We start from the raw sequence: 19,721 nt of genomic DNA, 5'->3' as shown, positions 1-19,721 counted from the left end.
TAATAAAGTATATAAGTTTAGCATGGTGCAGTGTTAGGTAAGCACATGTACCCTGGAGCATGGGTTCAAATTCTGGCTCCACCAATTAGTTTTGGTGTGACTTCAAGAAAACTATTAATCTCTCTAAGACATGGTTCTTAATTTATAAAGTTGACACTAAAAATAACACTGATCTTATTGGCCTATTCTGAAAATGCAAATGAAATAATCCATGGAACGTGCTTAACAAAGTGTCTGATATATACCAAACACTCAATAAATCTTAGCCATTATTATTGAGGGTAGGGCAGGGTTCTGTGAAACATGGCCATAGTAACAAAAGAAGATTATTTTTCAAGCCCTGAATATTTAAAATGCTGGGTCGTTCTTACTGAGATCATTAGGAGTTGGTTCTACTTTAGATCCACAAATGCTTCTGGGCTCTTAGACGTCCTCTTTGGAGCACTCTCTTATTCAACCATGGTCACTACTGATTATATTAGAGACTCACCATAACATTCTGAAAGCTATTATATTCAGACCTGGATTATTGTTAAAAAATACTACCAAAAGGATGTAGTGAACAGCATGCATATTGGCTTTTCAATTATATATTTATTTACTTTAAAAATTAAAAAAGCAAAATCCCCCAAAATGCAGCATAATTCAAAACACTGCTCAGAGCCTTAGTGAAGATCCATGCTAGATAACACAGTTGGCTCATCTGAATCACAATCACACATGTGATTTTTCTGTTTAATTTAGGTTGAAGAGGTCACTGAAACTTTGCTGCTGATACTTGTGTTCAGCATAGAGGATTCTAGAGTAAGATATTCCCAGATTTTGGAGGCTGTTTTTTAGGACGAAATGAATAAATACACCAGTATAAAATGGACAGGTTGACCATGTGCAGAATGCTACTTTATAAGGGATGTTTCCAAACTTTCTTTCCATGTACTCAAGGCACTTAGGGCAATGACCATCTAGGTTCAGAATGAAAAAATACCTAAAGAGCTATAACCCAATCAACTTCTGTGAACAAAGAATCTTTTAGTAAATGACTGGATATCTACACAGAGTTGAGGCACAGAAAATCTCACTCTGTCTGGGGCAGAGGGTGCTGTGATGAGCTGGCAGGAGCATTCTGTTCTACTTGGTAGGCGCATTCTGATAATGGAGTTACCACAGTTCATTGACACCTCACATTTAAGGTCATCCAGTCCTCCCAGCCCTGACTCTGTACATCTGGCTTGCCAGGCAAACTGTCCTGCTGCAAGAGGGATACAGCCACCTGCTATCACAGGATTCTGGTTCCTCTGGTACACTGTTCCAGCCATAAGTTTATAAACCACCTTCTGGTTTAGGTGTCAGCCCTTCCTGACTTAAGTTACAATAAATCAGGCCCCCTCCTGAGCCTATTCAAATTAGTTTGCAATCAAAACTCAATTTTCCACTGGAAAAGTGGTGAAAATAGCACAGGGGCCAAGGTCAAAAAGACTGGGTATCAATCTTGGCTCTGCCACTTACTAGCCTTGAGTAAGTTTTACTGCACCTCCCATGCCTAAGTTTCACCACCAATAGGTGGGTAAAACAGTGACTTCATTAACGCTGCCTGAGCATTGGGCAATCCTTCTTCCCTGGAGTAGTTCTGGTTATTTTTCTTCTTTAAAAGTCATACATGCTCACTGAAGAAAAACTGCAAAGCAAAGAAAGTACAAAGAAGAGGCGGAAAAAAGACTGCTTCAAATCCCACCATCCAACGGTAATCTCACTAATGTTTTATCATATTTCATTTGTCATTTTGCTATGTACGTTTTATGACATATTTTTAAAATATTTACCAAATATAGAAAAAGTGTAAAAAAAAAAAAGTCATTAACTCTACCACCCAGAGCCAATCAATTCTATTATTTTAGCATGCTTCCTTCCAATGTTTAGGCTAGGGATCTTAAAAAATGTAATTGATAGTGGCTAGACTGAATCCTTTTTTTTCAGGTAAATATGCTATATTTCTACAAAGCACATTCCTCTTTTAATAAAACATTACTTACTGTTTTTACCATCCCTAAGAGTCATGCTTCTGGTATAACAGATATTCAGTCTTCTTCCACTGCTGGATACAAAAGGAGAGTATTGATCTAGAAAAAATTTAAAATTCAACAACAAATTAATGAACATCAAGCTTACTAACAAAAGAAAATGTAGAGGTCCTATATCAGCAGCTCAAATGTGTTTTCTTTGTTCTATGCATTGCTTTAAATTTATTTTTAAAAAAGTTTTTTTAAAAGCTATTTTCTTCTTTTTAAAATATTTATTTATTTATTTTTGCCTGCCTTGGGTCTTAGTGGCGGCACGTGGGATCCTTTGTTGTGGCATGCGGGCTTCTCTCTAGCTGTGGCACGTTGGCTCCAAAGCGCACGGGCTCAGTAGTTGTGGCTCGTGGGCTCCAGAGTGCATAGGTTCTGTAGTTGCAGTATGTGGGCTCTCTAGTTGTGGCGTGTGGGCTTAGTTGCCCCGTGGCATGTGGGATCTTAGTCCCCTGACCAGGGATCGAACCCATATCCCCGAATTGGAAGGCAGATTCTTAACCACTGGACGACCAGGGAAGCCCTCTCATTGCTTTAAATTTAAATTAGACACTTTCATTTACAGCTCAGGAAATTTTATATGAAAAATATTCCAGTTTCTCTTGAAAATCAGAATATTTGCAGCCTCAATTCTCATCCTCTGGTTACATAAACTGCACAGTGGTCACCTTTTTTGACAGGACAAATGCATTCCAGGTCACCCAAATCCTCACCACTCACTATTTTTCTTTTACCTGGCCTCTTTTACTCTTCTCTGTTACTGGTCCGCCCCAGACATTTGTGTGTTCACCCTCTGTTAGACAATATCCAGGAGCTACAGAGTAGCTAAATTGAAGCAATTTATTCTGAAACTCCTCACTGTGCTGGTTATAAATTTTAAAAAGCAAAGTGAGAGTAAGAGGACACTCCATTCTAAAAATGCTAAGTCCAGGCTTAGGAATACCAGATGGGGTATAGTTAGATGCATTTATTTAATGTAAAAGGACCAAATGAGGACAGAGCACAAATCTCCAAATATAGTTTTATATTTTAAGCTTTCAATGTAATCTTCTTGAATGAATCTAGAAATTAAAGATCCCAATAACAGGATCCTATAATAATAATCCTGATAATAATGAAGGGATAAATGGATTCAAATTTTTTTTTTCTGTTTGCTCCAAAGATCAGAGACAGCCTGAGGAAACATTATGGAGCAAATTTGGAGAGCTCAGATTTTGCCAATTTAGAGGGAAGAACTTCTTAAAGGAGAACTGACTGAAACTGTAATTAACTAACGAATTTTCATTATGAATTTCCAGCTCCCTGAGGTGTTAGGAGGCTGGGCAACAACTCAGCAGGGATGCTGAAGCAGGGATGCACGCGTGTGGCAGCCAGGATGAATCTCTCATAGGCCCCCCCCCACCCCGTGCCCAGATTCTATGATACAATGAAGTACCTAGGTGTCTAGCTAGTCAGAAATTTGATCACAGAATAGAAAAAGAGAGGAGGAACTAACTCAACAATAAATCATGGGTAACCCAAGGGAATCTGAGCATCTCTGGCGTTCTGTCTTTAGTCTCCAGGACTAAGGAAGTTGCTGCAGGTGCAGAGGATACAACAAAGTAGGCCACAAGGAGTGGTGAATAAAAGAAGTTGGAAGGAAATGAAAAATAAATTAAAAAAAAAAAAGTTGGAAGGGATATCAGCATGGGATGTGGGGAGAACTTGTGTTTGCTTGAAAATAATTCCTTCTTTACATTACGCTGTTAGGTGATAAGTTATATTTAATGGGTTAAAGGGTGTTGATGGGCGCATCCATGTTATGTGAGGAGCTCTACTTCACACTAGAAAACACTTTAGCAGAGGAAGGTGTCAATCACTGACAGAAGAAAAGGGAGGTAGGAGTGGCATAAAGAAAGAAAAGCGGGAGTTCCCTGGTGGCCTAGTGGTTAGGATTCTGGGCGTTCACTACTGTGGCCTGGGTTCAATCCCTGGTTGGGAACTGAGATCCCATAAGCCGTGTGGCACAGCCAAAAAAAAAAAAAAAAAGCATGTTCAATGATTATTCATAAAATCTTGATAAGCAGAAGAAAGAGAAAAGCATTCCATACCTTGTGTCTGGATTTTGAAAACATCAGTCATAGCTTTCTCCTTGAGGATGAGCCCCAGAGCTGCCTGGCATAAAAATTCTTTGGCTGTGGTCTTCCGATGGGGCAACAGTTCTTTGTGGTGCTGAGGGATGAAATCAGTGTGCACGTTCCCAGCTTCAAACTCTGGGTGGCCAGACAGTTTGAGGAGGAAGTCAATGTTGGTGTTCAGCCCAACAATCTAAGGGGAAAAAAAAAGCCGATGTCCCCAATGAGTGGGGAAAACAACATATTCAGAAAAACATTTCTATGGCATCTGCTCTTTCTACTAAGTATTTTCTACTATGAATAACCCTCAGAAAGAACAAAGTAAAACGAAAAAATCCACTTCACCATCACTATACATCCGCACACAACACTATGTAATTTACTATGATAAAGACAATGTAGGAAATGGTGTTGGGTAGGTAGTGTGGAGATGTTTAATTGACTCAGATTAGGAAAGCAAGTAAACGTTAAGAAACTTAAGTGAGATTTACTTGCAAGATATCGAAGACTTGCTGCTCAGAACACACCCACGAAATAGGAAAACCACAGAGTACGATTGCTGCACTGGGGATGGGTAGGATAATACGACCTGAAAAGAGCTTCCTTCCAACACTAAAATCCAACTTTGACACATTGATATAAAAATTTAAAAAGGTATAAAATTAACCCCAATCCACCCAAAAAATAGGATCCCAGGCAAAACTGCTATCTGAGCCTTGGGTTCATTCATTCATTCACTCATTCATCCATTCATTCATTTATTTTATAGCCATTTACTGAGTGCCTTTTAGGTGCCAGGCCCTGACCTGGATACTGTGGACGCAGTGAGGAACAAAACACAGTGAGGAACAAAACACAGTCCTTGCCTCCACATTCAAGGGACACATGACAGCAATATCTATAAACAAATATCTAATATAATGGCAGGTGATATGAAGAAAAAGAAGCCTGGCTAAAGGAAGAGAGAACGCAAAGGGTTCTGTGGGGTGGCCTGGAGGACTCTGAGGGTCACAGTGAGCAGGGCTCAGGATGGTGAGGAGGCAGTCATGTGGGGGAAGAATATTCTGGAAGGGAGAACGGGAACACATGGCTCCATGCTGGGATGTCTAAGGAGTAGCAAAGAGGCCAGTGTGGGTGGAGCCACAGAAAAAGGAAGTTTGATCAAATTCACGATATATAATAATTTGAATATCATGGGTTAATAAGAAGTCCTTCTATGAAGCTAAATCAATGTGGTACGGGACTTACTGCACCAAGGAAATGAATGGCTACAGAAAAGCAACAAACTCTTTTAAATGGATAAGACTGAACATAATTATCTTCCTTCACAGAAAATAACACCAGACTATAGGCCACACGCGTGTCATGGCCTCATCTACAGGATGAATAGAAATTTCATACTGAGGTTAACACTGATGCTATAGTTTTAGTCTTGCAATCTTTCTTTTCTAGCTGAAATTAAGAAGTCCTCAAACTCTATTCTGACCCATGGGAAATTCTCCCATGTGAAATTATTCTGTTAGTGACATATGGGTAATTGGAGGAAATAAGTTGACAAGTACAAAGTTGACCAAGCTTGGCTGTAGAGATGCAGAGAACAACAGGGCCACTGACACAGCCCCAGGTCACTCACACTGTACTGTCGAAGGCTGTACTGCAGTTTCGTCAAGGCTGCCTGGCGATCTGCAGCCCACACAACCAGCTTTGCAATCATGGGGTCATAATGCACTGAAACTTCATCTCCTGAAATTGAAAAACCACAGTAACCAAAGTTAAAGAGAGAAAATATGATAAGTAAGACATTCTCCTGGGGCTTTACGTACATTTCACACTTAATCCTCACAAACTCCTGCACCACAGATATCCTTACCACCATTTTATTCATTAGGAACTGAGGCTCACGGGGGTTTAAAAACAGAAGCTGTCAAGGAGGGTGTGGCCATCCAAGAGCACCACGCCCCAAATAGTCATTCAATGACACACAGGCTGGTTTTCCTCATCTTATCTTCGTCTGAACCTTCTTTTCCCTTCTCATTTTAGGAAGTCAGTACAAACTCCCTCTACCCTATCATATCACAATCACTTCTGTCTTTGGCATTTCCTTCCCTCCACCCCCTCAGTTTCCTCATCAGAAAAAAAGGACAATAATTCCTCTATCCTATATGCTTGTTGGGAGGATTGACAATCAAGTGTCAAATGCCATACCTGGCAGAGATGATAAACAAACAGCAGCTGTCATTACTGTGACCAGAGTCTCAGAGAACAAGAATGTGAACCATGCACATCTCACTGGTTAGAATGGTTCAAGACAAAAGGATGTGGTGTATTACATAGAATACTGTTCTAGGACCTTTCTGTGGTTTTGACAGGCCACTGGACCCCTCTGAACCCCAGAGTCTTCATCTGTAGAATCAAGGGGTTAGATCACACTTCCTTATCCACCCATCCATCCACCCACCCACCTACCAACACATATTGAACACCTTCTAGGTCTAGGGTTGAGCAAAGTCCTGCAATTATAACATAGAAGACACAGTCCCTCTCTTAAGACTCTTATAGTCTAATGGAGAAGCTAGACAACGAGTAAAAGATCATCATAAGATAATATAAAAGGGCAATGCCCAAGGAATACACAAGGGACTCAGGGAACACAAAAGAGGAGGGTTGGGGAAATCTTCCTAGACTAGATTATCCTCCTCAGTGCCAGGATGTGAATCTGGGAGTCTGTTTTAGAATTATATCTCTGTTATCCTTTGAGCACCTTTATTAAAGTATATTGCAAGCTTTGCTTGCCTCACAGATTCCTTTTTTCTATTGCAAGTTCCCTCTTCTCTCTATGATGTGCCGCTGATATGAAAAAATTTACTGACTACCAAATCTTGCTGTGGGTTAGCCAGAACTCTCAAAATGCTGCCAGTTTATCATTAAGAAGTCCTCATTCATTTTGGCTTTCCAGACCCTATACAATTTGCTTTCATTCTGTATTTCCAGCCATATCTCCAACTACTCACTGTCCTGAGCCCTTTTCTCCAGCCACATATTTTCTCACAGTTCTTCAAACACATCTTTAGTTAAATCCTCTTTTCTTTACCTTTCTGTATGCTGTTAAATCTGCTTACTCAAATCCACTCCAGACTTCCTCTTAGAAGCATGTCCTGATTATACCAGCCTAACATAACCTGTTATTCTGAGAATTGCTGTATTTTATCACTCACCATCTGTATAACTTCTCTGGCAACTAAAGTTAAGGTGGCAGTAGACAGTGATGGCTCAGAGCATAAAACCTGGAGCCAGAACGACTGGGTCTGAATCTTGGCTCCAAGGGTGACCTTGGACAAGTCACTTCTCTGTGCCCTGGCTTCCTCATCTGGAAAATGGGAGTGATAATAACATCTATTCATAGGGTAGTTCTCATAGTTAAAGGAGCCCAGGTAGAAAAATCACCTAGAACAGTGCCTGTACATAGTAAGTACTAAATAACTGTTATGACCATCGGTATTAATCATATGTGAATCGTGATAGTTCTTGCACTGTCATTTTTTTCTTTTCTTTCTTTTATTTATTACTGTTTAGCTTGCACTAAATTTATTTATTAATTTTTCAGCTTGACTTTCAGTACCTTGAAGGCAGAGTGCCTTGGACATAGCAGTTATCAGTCACCTTAAATTATATTTGGAACTAGGCAAAGTAAAAAATATAAAACAGTACCCACAAAATATTTGTTGCTTAGGCTTCACTAAGTGCTGCTGCATTTCAAAAAAGAGAGTAGTACTGCTTAAAAATACTAGTTATTCTTTAAAAATGACTATTCCAGAAGGAAAAGTAAAGATTACAGAGAAATCAGTTAAATCCTTTATTTTTAAAGCACACTAGATATATCCACAAGACATAGGGAAAAGACCCCATACAAAACCAATAATGTACTAACAATTTTTAAACACTGAGACTTTTTGCTTTATTTCACTTTACCTTGCCGTACTCCAGTTTCAATCCTAGTGGCAAGGTCTGCTCGAGGGGTGGAGAGATGCACTAATGGTCCAGCCCCTGGCATGAAGTTATTGTTAGGATCTTCTGCATATATTCTAGCTTCAAAGGCATGGCCTCGCAGAGTTATCTCTTCCTGGCTCAAAGGAATCTTCTCTCCTGCTGCAATCTGGTAAAAGAAGAGTATGTGCTTCTTATGAATATCCACCTTCTAGCAGCTATGAGACTTAGTCGACGGTCTTATCCTTTTCTACGTAAAATGTACATCAGGACTTTATAATGAAGCCAAATAAAAACTCTTATTTTATCCACCTACTCGAGTATTGGGCAAAAGCAAAAGTAGATTAAAAAACAGATGCAGCTTGAAAATACTGTACTTATTACAATGGGTTTCTAGAATTTTTAAATAGAGAAAACAGGCAAACCAATGACTAAATCACAAATATAAGTATCAGTGCTTTTTCAATATAATGAAAACTGAAATTTCTTACTGGCAAGATATTCTCAGTTTTCATTTAAAACATTAGCACTCAGTTACCAAATCAAGCTTTTTTATAGTAAATTATTAGTTGGTGTTTAGGACTATTTTCACAGCTATGCCTAAAGCGTGGCATTAGTCATCTTTGTCATCTTCATCACCAAGTGATCAAGCAAAACAAACAGAGGAACATGATGTTCTTAAAATGTTGTTATGTTTATTGCAAGATACCAGATTATAAACAGGATGATCAGCATTGTTTACCACTACTGATATTATTATTATTTTGGCTCTTATATACTAATACAACAAATCTCTCTTCAACTAATATAACTTGGAAAAGGCTATTGGAGGGCACACTGTCACTCTCTTCTCTCTTCCCTTAAGTTTTCCTCCAAGAAGAGAAAATGACAAACTGAGATAGCAAAAGATACAGGGAAAAACTCTAACTGAGCAGCACACTGAACTAGACAGGTAAGTGTAAAACAAGCAGAGGTCTCATCTCTTTAAATCTGTAGATAAGAAAAATCAGGAACCACAACAGTGAAAATGAAAAGACAATGGACTAAATTGAATGGCTTTATGCCATGGTGTTTGGAACCAAAGACTCTGCAGCCGTATTGCCTGGGTTCAAATTCTGTCTCTATACTTATTCTGTTCTGGGCATACTCACATTCTGGGTAAGTTTCTGTAACCTCTTAATGCTTCAGAGAAAAATGCCTGGCATAAAGTAAGCACTATGTAAGTGTTAGCTATTATCATTTCATTCTTATCCTTTATAATAAAATACTCTTTAATGTTCTAATAAAGAATTCTATTTCAAAAAAAATAGAATTCTATTTGTTTTAGTATAAAAAAGGAAAAGAATGACCATATGTCCGTATGCTAAGATGTGATCTTATTGCTGACTATATAGCGCAATTTCAACCTGGCTATCTTTGCCTATCTGTTTTCCTCTGAAGTTGGCTTCTATATGGGCCCAGAAGAGACTGACCCAACCATGCCTCTGGGTACTTAGAAAATGGTACCATCTGAGTTCTCTGGGGCTTAGACATTGACTCTTTGGAAGCCCCGGACCTTGGATATTTTACCAGCCTCTCCTGAAACCACTAACCATCTGAACCTGCAGCCTGGGTGCTCACATCATTGCACCCTTGCTCTAGGAAGCTGGTGACTCCAGAGACAGGTCCTGGAGCTTGAACTCTTGCCTCACCACATGGAGAGGCCCCTTGTTTTACCTCTGTTTGGAAGCCAGACTCCAAAGTACCTTGAACACTGTAAACAGGGTCCAATGGCATCCCTAAGTTCTAGAAACCCTCCCCAGATGATAAAACCCTATTTTTCTTTCTAAAGCTCTTACAGTTTCTTGACTTGCAGAATAAATGTCTGCTCGTCCCTCTAATGCCCAAAAGCTTTCTCCTCTTTAATCCTTGGAAACCCTTTATCCTTCATGATTTCAAAATTCTGGACTCTCGTGGTTACCGCTTCAGAAAAAAATATTCTTTTCCTTGAATTCTGGAAACATAAGCACTCTTTCCAAAAGTTTCTAAACCCGCTACAGTTTTCCTGACACTTACGAACACTTACTAGCCTGATGTGCCTGGTTTTCATTAGCTCCCAATGCCCAGAAGGCCCAGAATAATCTTATGGCTTAATTAAAACCACCAATCATCTCCAAAGAACCAGCAAAAGAAACGTTATATTATTGTCCACAGAAGTTCTGCAAAGACAAAATTATCAAAATAATCACGACTTTAGCATCACAACGTGGAAAAAATAATTTCGTTTCAGGATATATAAAGAACCAAGAATCCTACAGAGATCAAGAATATTCATACTACTTAAAAGCATTTTTTATATTAAACAACAGGTTGTAAAAATCTACTGTTTTCAATAAAGAGAACAAAACAGACTAAGTTATTATCATTAATATTTGAAGGAATAAGCTTGTAGAACTCAGATTCAGGCCAGTGAAGAACAGCTGTAGACTTAAGATTTCAGTAAAATTCAGTAGATGTGTCACAGAAATGTTAAAGTGCTTTAAAATTTTCTAAACGTTTACTCTGAGTGGCTACATTTATCCCTTCACGGGCCATCAACAGTCTGTCAGCACTTGCACGTGGACCCCTCTGTTAATCTAGACCCTTCCCTTGGCTCTTCATTCCCATCTTTTCCTTAGCTTATTTCACCTTGGCTAGCATCTGTCCTGCCTCTAAAATCTCATGATGGCCTGGACCTGAATGATGTGGTCTCAGGGCACAAGGCTTTGTGTTGAGACAGTGTGGTCACAAGCAAGCCTCGGTGACAGCAGTTCGCCTGCTGGCTGCCCCATGTCTAAGGGGGAAAGATGGTAAGTGACAGATTAGGAATCTGAGTCCATAAAGTGCATCAAATGTAATGCCACCTTTAACCTCCCATTTTCCTATCCTCATGACAACCACTAAGAATTGAACCCTTGTCCAAAGCAATGCCTCCTTTTAAGAGGTTTTAAGAAGGGAATGTATTCTCGACACTGATTTTTTTTTTTTTTTGCGGTACGCAGACCTCTCACTGTCGCGGCCTCTCCCATTGTGGAGCACAGGCTCCAGATGCGCAGGCTCAGCGGCCATGGCTCACGGGCCCAGCCGCTCTGCGGCATGTGGGGTCCTCCCAGACCGGGTCACGAACCCGTGTCCCCTGCATCGGCAGGCGGACTCTCAACCACTGCGCCACCAGGGAAGCCCCTCGACACTGATTTTTAATAGAAAAAATACTCCCACCCTAAGCTGCCATTCCACCAAGTCAGTTCCTGTGATCATCTCAGTAACAGGATGTTCCACTTGCAGCCTTGTATTCATCTCCATGAAGTAGAAATTGTGCTTTGAGTCCATAATAAACTCCACAGTTCCTAAATACAAAATACAGTGGGTCACATTTCAACAGTATATAATCAGTAGGAATCAAAATCTTTCTTGATAGATTATATCAAGTTTTACAGCTGCCTTCATTCAATGGTAAACATTTTGCATTTCATGAAGAAAACATCTCACATTTTGCAGCAGCAAATGATTCTCAATCAAAAATATGGAGCCACATGAAATTTAACAATAGAAAGTATATTTGGGGTTTCAAGCAAATGGTAAGCCCAGGTTATGAATCAGTCTCAACTGTTGTAGCAGTTAGAACATGGTTGGACCATGTGTTACTGCTTCTGTGTACCAAGATCCCTGGAAACCTCACTGTGACATCCCATCTCACTCTAACTCTGTGGAGGAAAACACAACATTTTTTTCTCCTGACTGTGCGCTTTGGAAGTGTCTTTAAAAGTCCTTTTTCTAGTGACCCACTGGGAGATTACTTAGTAACTAAACACTATGTTAATGTCTTATCTAGTGACATTCTATTGAGTACTACACTTCCCCCAACTTTATTAAGGTATAATTCCAGACAGTAAAATTTATCTATTTTAAATATTGTGTGCTGAGTTTCAGCAATTGAATACAGTCATATAACCCCCACCACAATGAAAATACAACATACTTCCATCATCCAAAACATTCCCTTGTTCCCTTTGCAGTCAGTCCCTTCCCCAGGCCCCAGCTCCAGTCAATCACTGGTCTGCTTTCTATCACAGTTTTTTTCTAGGATGTCACATAAATGAAATCATATAGTATACAGTCTTTTGTGTTTGAATTTTTTTCACTTAGCCTAAGGCTAATTCCATATGATTTAAAACTTGCTTTTCAAACTGTGGATCACAACCTATTAGTGGATTGTAAAAATTTAGTGAAGACTTCCAGTTTCTTGCCCAGCATGGAAGGAACTTAGAAGTTGCCATTCCATTCTGACAACAAGAAAATGCTGAATAAGATGAAAAATCAACAACTCTTCTTAGATGCATCACAGACATGAGGTTACAAGGCAAGCCACTGCCCCCCAAATTAGAGAGACAGAAAGGTGAAAACAGAGATTCACAACTTATTGGAACAGAAACCCATGAGCAAAAACCTCTGTGGGAACACATACTGGAGAAGGAAAACCTGGACTGTAATTGACAAATTGCTGGAGGCTCAGTGTGGACAGTTCCAAGAGTTAAAAACTCCAGGGGGGACCAAGTTATAGGGAGCTCCGAACACTTTTATAAGTTTTACCTCCAGAAGCTCTACCAGGTCCTCACAGTGAACATTGGAGAAAAAACCCCTCGAGTTCCCAGCAGTGGGAGGGGAAAACAAACCATATGAAGTATGCCAGAGTTCTGTTCTTCTGAACAAGATCCGTCCTTAAGAGAAACTATTTTATTACAGCCTAAACTATTGGGATTTTATCAGGGCCTAATTAATGTAATTGAGGGAAGAGAAATACACAACTCCAGCCATTCTGTCCCACATAAGGGAATAAATAAAAAACAAATAAACAAAAACCAACTGAAAAACACTGATGAAGTTCACAGTTCAGAGCGCAAGCTCACCAAAAGACAGACTAAATCACAGGTCTATAGAACATTTCACCTTCCCTGTACCTAACCACTACACTACTAAAGACCTATTTACCACAGTTCCTTTTACCTGGTACATCAACGTCTGGCTATCAAGAACAAATTACACGGCATCCTAAGAGGCAAAAAACACAGTTTAGAGAGACTGAAAAAGCATCATAACCAGACTCAGATATGATAGAATTATAATTATCATAATTATCTGATAGAATTATCAGAACAAGAATTTAAAAACCCTTTAATTAATATGTTAAGGGTTTTAATGGAAAAAGTACACAACATGTAAGAACAGTTAAATATAAGTAGACATGGAAATTTTTTTTTTTTTTTTTCGGTACGCAGGCCTCTCACTGTCGTGGCCTCTCCCATTGCGGAGCACAGGCTCCGGACGCGCAGGCTTAGCGGCCATGGCTCACGGGCCCAGCCACTCCACAGCATGTGGGATCTTCCCGGACTGGGGCACGAACCCGTGTCCCCTGCATCGGCAGGTGGACTCTCAACCACTGCGCCACCAGGGAAGCCCAGACATGGAAATTTTAAGAAAGAAAAAAAAAAATTCTACAGATCAAACATACCATAAGAGAAATAAAGAATGCCTTTGATGGACTTATCAGTAGATTGCACACAGCCAAGGAAAGAATCTCTGAGCTTGAGGATATGACAACAGAAACTTCCAAAATTAAAATCAAAGAGAAAAAAGACTGAAAAAAACCAGCACAGAATATCCAAGAACTGTGGAGAACTAGAAAAGGTGTAACATATGCATAATGGGAATACCATTAGATAAGTAAAGAAAGGAACAAAAGCAGTATCTGAAGCAATAATGGCTAAAAATTAATGTTGGACACTGAATCACTGATCCAGGGAGGTCAGAGAACACAAAGCAGGATAAATGCCAGAAAAACTATACTTAGGCAAACTATACCTATAATATCATTTTCAAAGTACAGAAAATCAAAAATCCTGAAAGAACACAAGGAAAAAAAACACACCTTATTTATAAAGGAGAAAAGATAAGAATTACATCTGACTTCTCCTCAGAAACCATGCAACCAAGGACAGCAGAGTGAACTATTTAAAGTGTTGTCTAAAAAAACCATCAAGGGCTTCCCTGGTGGCACAGTGGTTAAGAATCCGCCTGCCGGGCTCCCCTGGTGGCGCAGTGGTTGAGAGTCCGCCTGCCGATGCAGGGGACACGGGTTCGTGCCCCAGTCTGGGAAGATCCCACATGCCACGGAGCGGCTGGGCCCATGAGCCATGGCCGCTGAGCCTGCGCATCCGGAGCCTGTGCTCCGCAACGGAAGAATCCGCCTGCCAATGCAGGGTACACGGGTTCGAGCCCTGGTCCGGGAAGATCCCACATGCCGCGGAGCAACTAAGCCCATGCGCCACAACTACTGAGCCTGCGCTCTAGAGCCAGCAAGCCACAACTACTGAACCCTGCGTGCTTAGAGCCCGTGCTCCGCAACGAGAAGCCACCACAACGAGAAGCCCGCGCACCGCAACGAAGAGTAGCCCTTGCTCGCCACAACTAGAGAAAGCCCATGTGCAGCAACGAAGACCCAACACAGCCAAAAATAAATAAATAAATAAATAAATGAATAAATAAATAAATTTCAAAAATCTATCAAGAAAGTTAGCCAAGTATACAAAAAAAATCATCAACCTATAATTCTGTATCTTGTTAAGTTATCCTTCCAAAGTGAAGGAGAAATAAAGGCTATCTTAGATAAACAAAAATTGAGAGAATTTATTGGCAGTAGACTTGCCCTGCAAGAAATGTTAAAAGAAGTTCTTCATAGAGAAGGAAATGAAATAGGGTCAATAATCCAAGATGTAACAATACTTAATGTTTATGCATCTGAAAGCACGGTGTCAAAATACATCAGGTAAAAACTAAGAACTGCAAGAATAAATAGATGAATCCACTAATCAATTGGAGACTTTAATACCCCTCTATTAGAAATGGATAAACCCAGCAGGCAGAATATTAGTAAGGACATAGATGAACTCAATAGCACAGTCAATAAAATGGAATAATTGACATCTATAGACTAATTCATCCAACAGCAGCAGATTACATATTGTCATACTTGCATGGAACAATCACCATGACAGAACACATTCAGGGCCATAAAAAAAGACCTTAACAAATTTAAAAGAATAGATAACATATAATGTCTGCTCTCAGACCACAATTAAACTAAAAATCAATAAATTGAACTAGAAATCATAACAGAAAGATAGCTGGAAAAAATCCCCAAATACTTGCAGATTAAACAACACACTACTACATAACATGTGTCAAAGAAGAAATCTCAAAAGAAATCTAAAAATTGTTTAAACTAGATGAAAATGAGGATACAACTTTTCAAAATTTGTGAGATGCATAGAAAGCAGTACTTAGATGGCAAAGTATAGCATTGAATCCATATATTTGAAGAGAAGAAAGATCTAAAATTAATCTAAGCTTCTATTTTAGGAAACCAAAAAAGGAAAAGCAAATTAATTCCAAGGTAAACAGAAGAAAATAAATAATAGAGTAGAAATTCAAGAAACTGAAGACAGAAAATAGAAAAAAAAATCAACAAAACCAAAAGTTGGTTCTTTGAAAAGATCAATAAAACTGATAAGCCTCTAGACAGGCTATCTAAGAAAAAAAGAAGACAAATTACTAATATCAGACATGAAGGAAGGAACATCACTACAGACCTTATGAACATTAAAAGGATAATAAAGGAATATTATTAACAACATTATGCTCACAAATTTAATAACCTAGATGAAATGGGCCAATTCCTTGAAAGACACAATCTGCCGAAACTCACACAAGCAAAAAATAGACAGTTTAAATAGGCCTATATCTATTAAAGAGATTGATAAATCATTAATAACCTTCAAAACAGAAAGCAGCAGGCCCAGATTGGTTCACTGGTAAATTCCACCAAACACTGAAGGCAGAATTTATACCCATTTTCTACAATCTCTTCCAGAACACAGAGTTTTTCCTAACTCATTCTATGAGGCCAGCATTACCTTAATACCAAAACCAAAGATGCGACAAGAAAACTACAGACCAATATCTCTTAAGAACACTGATGAAGCAATCCTCAGGAAAATATTAGCAAATCAAATCCAACAATGTATAAAAATCCCACCATGACCAGGTAGGATTTATCCCAGGTATGCAAGGCTGGTTCAACATTAGAAAATCAATTAATGTAATCTATCACATCAATAGGCTAAAGAAAAACCATGTGATCATATCAATAAATGCAGAAAAAGCATTTGATGAAATCTAGTACCCAATTATAATAAAAACTCTCAACAAACTAGGAACAGAGGGGAACTTCCTCAATTTGATAAAGAAGATTTACAAAAACCTACAGCTACCATCATACTTAATGGTGAGAAACTAGAAGCCTTCCCCCTAAGATCAGAAATAAGGCAAGGATGTCCACTCTCACCACTCCTTTTCAACATCGTACCAGAAGTCCTATCTAATACAGTAAGACAAGAAAAGGAAATAAATGGTATATAGATTGGGAAAGAAGAAATAAAACTGACTGTTCACAGATGACTTGATCATCTTTATAAAAAATTCAAAAAAGTTGACAAAAAAACCTCCCGGAACTAATAAGTGACCACATCATAGTTGCAGGATACAAGGTTAATATACAAAAGTCAATTGTTTTCCGACATACCAGCAAACAAGTTGAATTTGAAATTAAAAACACAATACTATTTACATTAGCACACTGCCCCATGAAATAGGTATAAATCTAACAGAATATGTATAAGATCTACATGAGGAAACTATAAAATTCTGGTAAAAGAAGTCAAAGAAGAATTAAATAAATGGAGAAATATTCCACGTTCATGGGTAGGAAGACTCAACATTGTCAAGACGTCAGTTCTTCCCAACTTGTTATATAGAGTCAATGCAACCCCAATCAAAATCCCAGCAAGTTATTTTGTGGATATCAGAAAACTGATTCTAACGGTTATACGGAGAGGCAAGAGACCCGAATAACCAACTCAGTCTGACAAAATGACAAAATGGGAAGACTGACACTATCTGAATTCAAGACTTACTATAAAGCTACAGTAATCAAAACAGTGAAGTACCAGTGAGAGAACAAATAGATCAGTGGAACAGAATAGAGAGTCCAGAAATAGACCCACATAAATATAGACAACTGACCTTTGACAAAGGAGCAAAGGCAATACAATGGAGAAAAAACAGTCTTTTCAAGAAACGGTGCTGGAACAACTGGGCAACTACATGCAAAAAAAAAAAAAAGAATCTCAACACAGACCTTACAAAAATTAACTCAAAATGGTTCAAAGACCTAAATGTAAAACACAAAACCATAAAACTCCTAGAAGACGACACAGGAAAAAACCTAGTTGACCCTGAGCATGGTGATGTCCTTTTAGATACAACAGCAAAGGCATGATCCATGAAAAAAATAACTGATAAACTGGACTTCACTAAAATTAAAAACTTCTGCTTGGCGAAAGACAATGTCAACAGAATGCAAAAACTAGCCACAGACTGAGAGAAAATATTTGCAAAAGGTACATCTGATGAAGGACTGTTATCTAATATATAAAGAACCCTTAAAGCTCAAAAATAAGAAAGCAAACAACCCAATTAAAAAATGGGCAGGGCTCCCTGGTGGCGCAGTGGTTGAGAATCTGCCTGCCAATGCAAGGGACACGGGTTTGAGCCCCGGTCTGGGAAGATCCCACATGCCGCGGAGCAACTAGGCCCGTGAGCCACAACTACTGAGTCTGCGCGTCTGGAGCCTGTGCTCCGCAACAAGAGAGGCCGCGACAGCGAGAGGCCCGCGCACCGCGATGAAGAGGGGCCCCTGCTCGCTGCAAGAGAAAGCCCTCGCACAGAAACGAAGACCCAACACAGCCAAAAATAAATAAATAAATTAAAAAAATATATATGGGCAAAAGACCTGAAGAGACACCTCACCAAAGACATACAGATGGCAAGTAAGCATATGAGAAGATGCTCCATGTCATATGTTATCAGGAAAATGCAAATTAAAACACTGAGATACCACTACACATGTATTAGAATAGCCATAATCTGGAACACTGACAATACCAAATGCTGGTGAGGATGTGGAGCAGCAGGAACTCTCATACTCTGCTGGTGGAAATGCAAAATGGCACAGCCACTTTGGAACACTTTGGCAGCTTCTTACAAAACTAAACATACTCTTACCATGTGATCCAGCAATCATACTTCTTGTTATTTACCCAAATGAATTGAAACTGTGTCTACACAAAACCCTGTATACAGATGTTTATAGTAGCTTTATTTATAATTACCAAACTTGGATGTCCTTCAGTAGGTCAGAAGATAAGTAAACTGTGGTACATCCAGACAATGGAATATTATTCAACACTAAACAGAAATGAGCTATCAAGCCATGAAAAGATATGGAGGAAACTTAAATACATATTACTAAGTGAAAGAAGCCATCCTGAAAAGGCTACATACTGTATGGTTCCAACTATGTAACATTTTAGAAAAGACAAATATAGAAGCAATAAAAAGATCAGTGGTTGTCAGGGGTTAGAGGCAGGGAGGAATGAAGAGCATATTTAGGGCACTGAGACTATTCTGTAAGATATTACAATGGTGTTTACATGTTGGACACGTGTCATTATATATTTCTCCAAACTCACAGAATGTACAACATCAAGAGCGAACCCTAATGTAAACTATGGACTCTGGGTGATAATGATGTGTCCATGTAGGTTCATCAGTTGTAACAAAAGCACTGCTCTGGTGCAGGATGTCTACAGTGGGGGAGGCTATGCTGCGGGGGGACACGGGGTGTGGGAACTCTTTGAACTTGCTGCTCAATTGTGCTGTGAACCTAAAACTGCTCTAAAACATTTAAGTTTACTAATTTTGAAAAACGCAAAAAAATCATTTTAGCAATTTTATTTCAAAATAGGATAGAAAATATCAAATAGCATTATACAGAATTAGGCTAAGTACTGTTTAGTGACGTTTTTCCCCCAATATACATGTATATAAACATAAGCACATTTACATCCTGGTTCTCAACGTAAAATGTACTTCTTAATGTGGATATAGTCAAAAAAGTTTGAAAGCCAATGATTTCAGAGGTGTATGTCTCGTTTGTCTTTCAAAACACAAATGAATTTTCCTCCTCCTCTGTTAGAAGCCAGTCGTGACGTACCTGCGCCAACATAATTTACAGCTTTAGCAGCTCTGACCGCAGCTTCTCCGAGCTTTTTTCTTACTTCAGGTTTAATACCAGGCTATGAAAAAATATTTGAAATAAATTTCCATTAGTACTTTGTTCTACTCGAAGTTTCCATTAAGATTCAATAGTACATTTCTATGTATCAAATATTGCATTAAAGAGATAAGGATAAATATCTAACGTTGTACATTTCAGCATGAAATACTGTCTTATACCACAGTTCAACTATACCAAAGTTTAATGATTCTGTTAGTAATTTCTATGAATTGCAGATATTACTTAGCATAATGACATATCTCTGTCCCTTGTACCTACAAAATATCTTTTCTTTTTTTTTTTGGC

The 19,721-nt window shown here is 38.9% G+C and overlaps 1 protein-coding gene across 2 annotated transcripts in view; it reads right to left on the bottom strand.

Moving 5' to 3' along the window:
• The window catches only part of MCCC1 (methylcrotonyl-CoA carboxylase subunit 1), a 63,816-nt gene that overhangs the window by 11,878 nt on the left and 32,217 nt on the right, over positions 1 to 19,721 (bottom strand). For both annotated transcript variants that reach the window (XM_082839875.1, XM_082839876.1), the window contains 6 exons: positions 19,353 to 19,434; positions 11,402 to 11,529; positions 8,150 to 8,333; positions 5,814 to 5,923; positions 4,157 to 4,373; positions 2,031 to 2,117 (listed from right to left, as the gene is read on the bottom strand). In XM_082839875.1, coding sequence (XP_082696001.1) covers positions 2,031 to 2,117; positions 4,157 to 4,373; positions 5,814 to 5,923; positions 8,150 to 8,333; positions 11,402 to 11,529; positions 19,353 to 19,434 — 808 coding nt within the window. The remainder of the gene's footprint in view (positions 1 to 2,030; positions 2,118 to 4,156; positions 4,374 to 5,813; positions 5,924 to 8,149; positions 8,334 to 11,401; positions 11,530 to 19,352; positions 19,435 to 19,721) is intronic.

The sequence above is a fragment of the Leucopleurus acutus genome (genome assembly GCF_964270905.1).
Source record: "Leucopleurus acutus genome assembly, chromosome: 5".
Classification (NCBI taxonomy): Eukaryota; Metazoa; Chordata; class Mammalia; order Artiodactyla; family Delphinidae; genus Leucopleurus; species Leucopleurus acutus.
The sequence above is the reverse complement of the archived record's forward strand: the minus strand, read 5'-3'. Positions and strand labels throughout refer to the sequence as shown.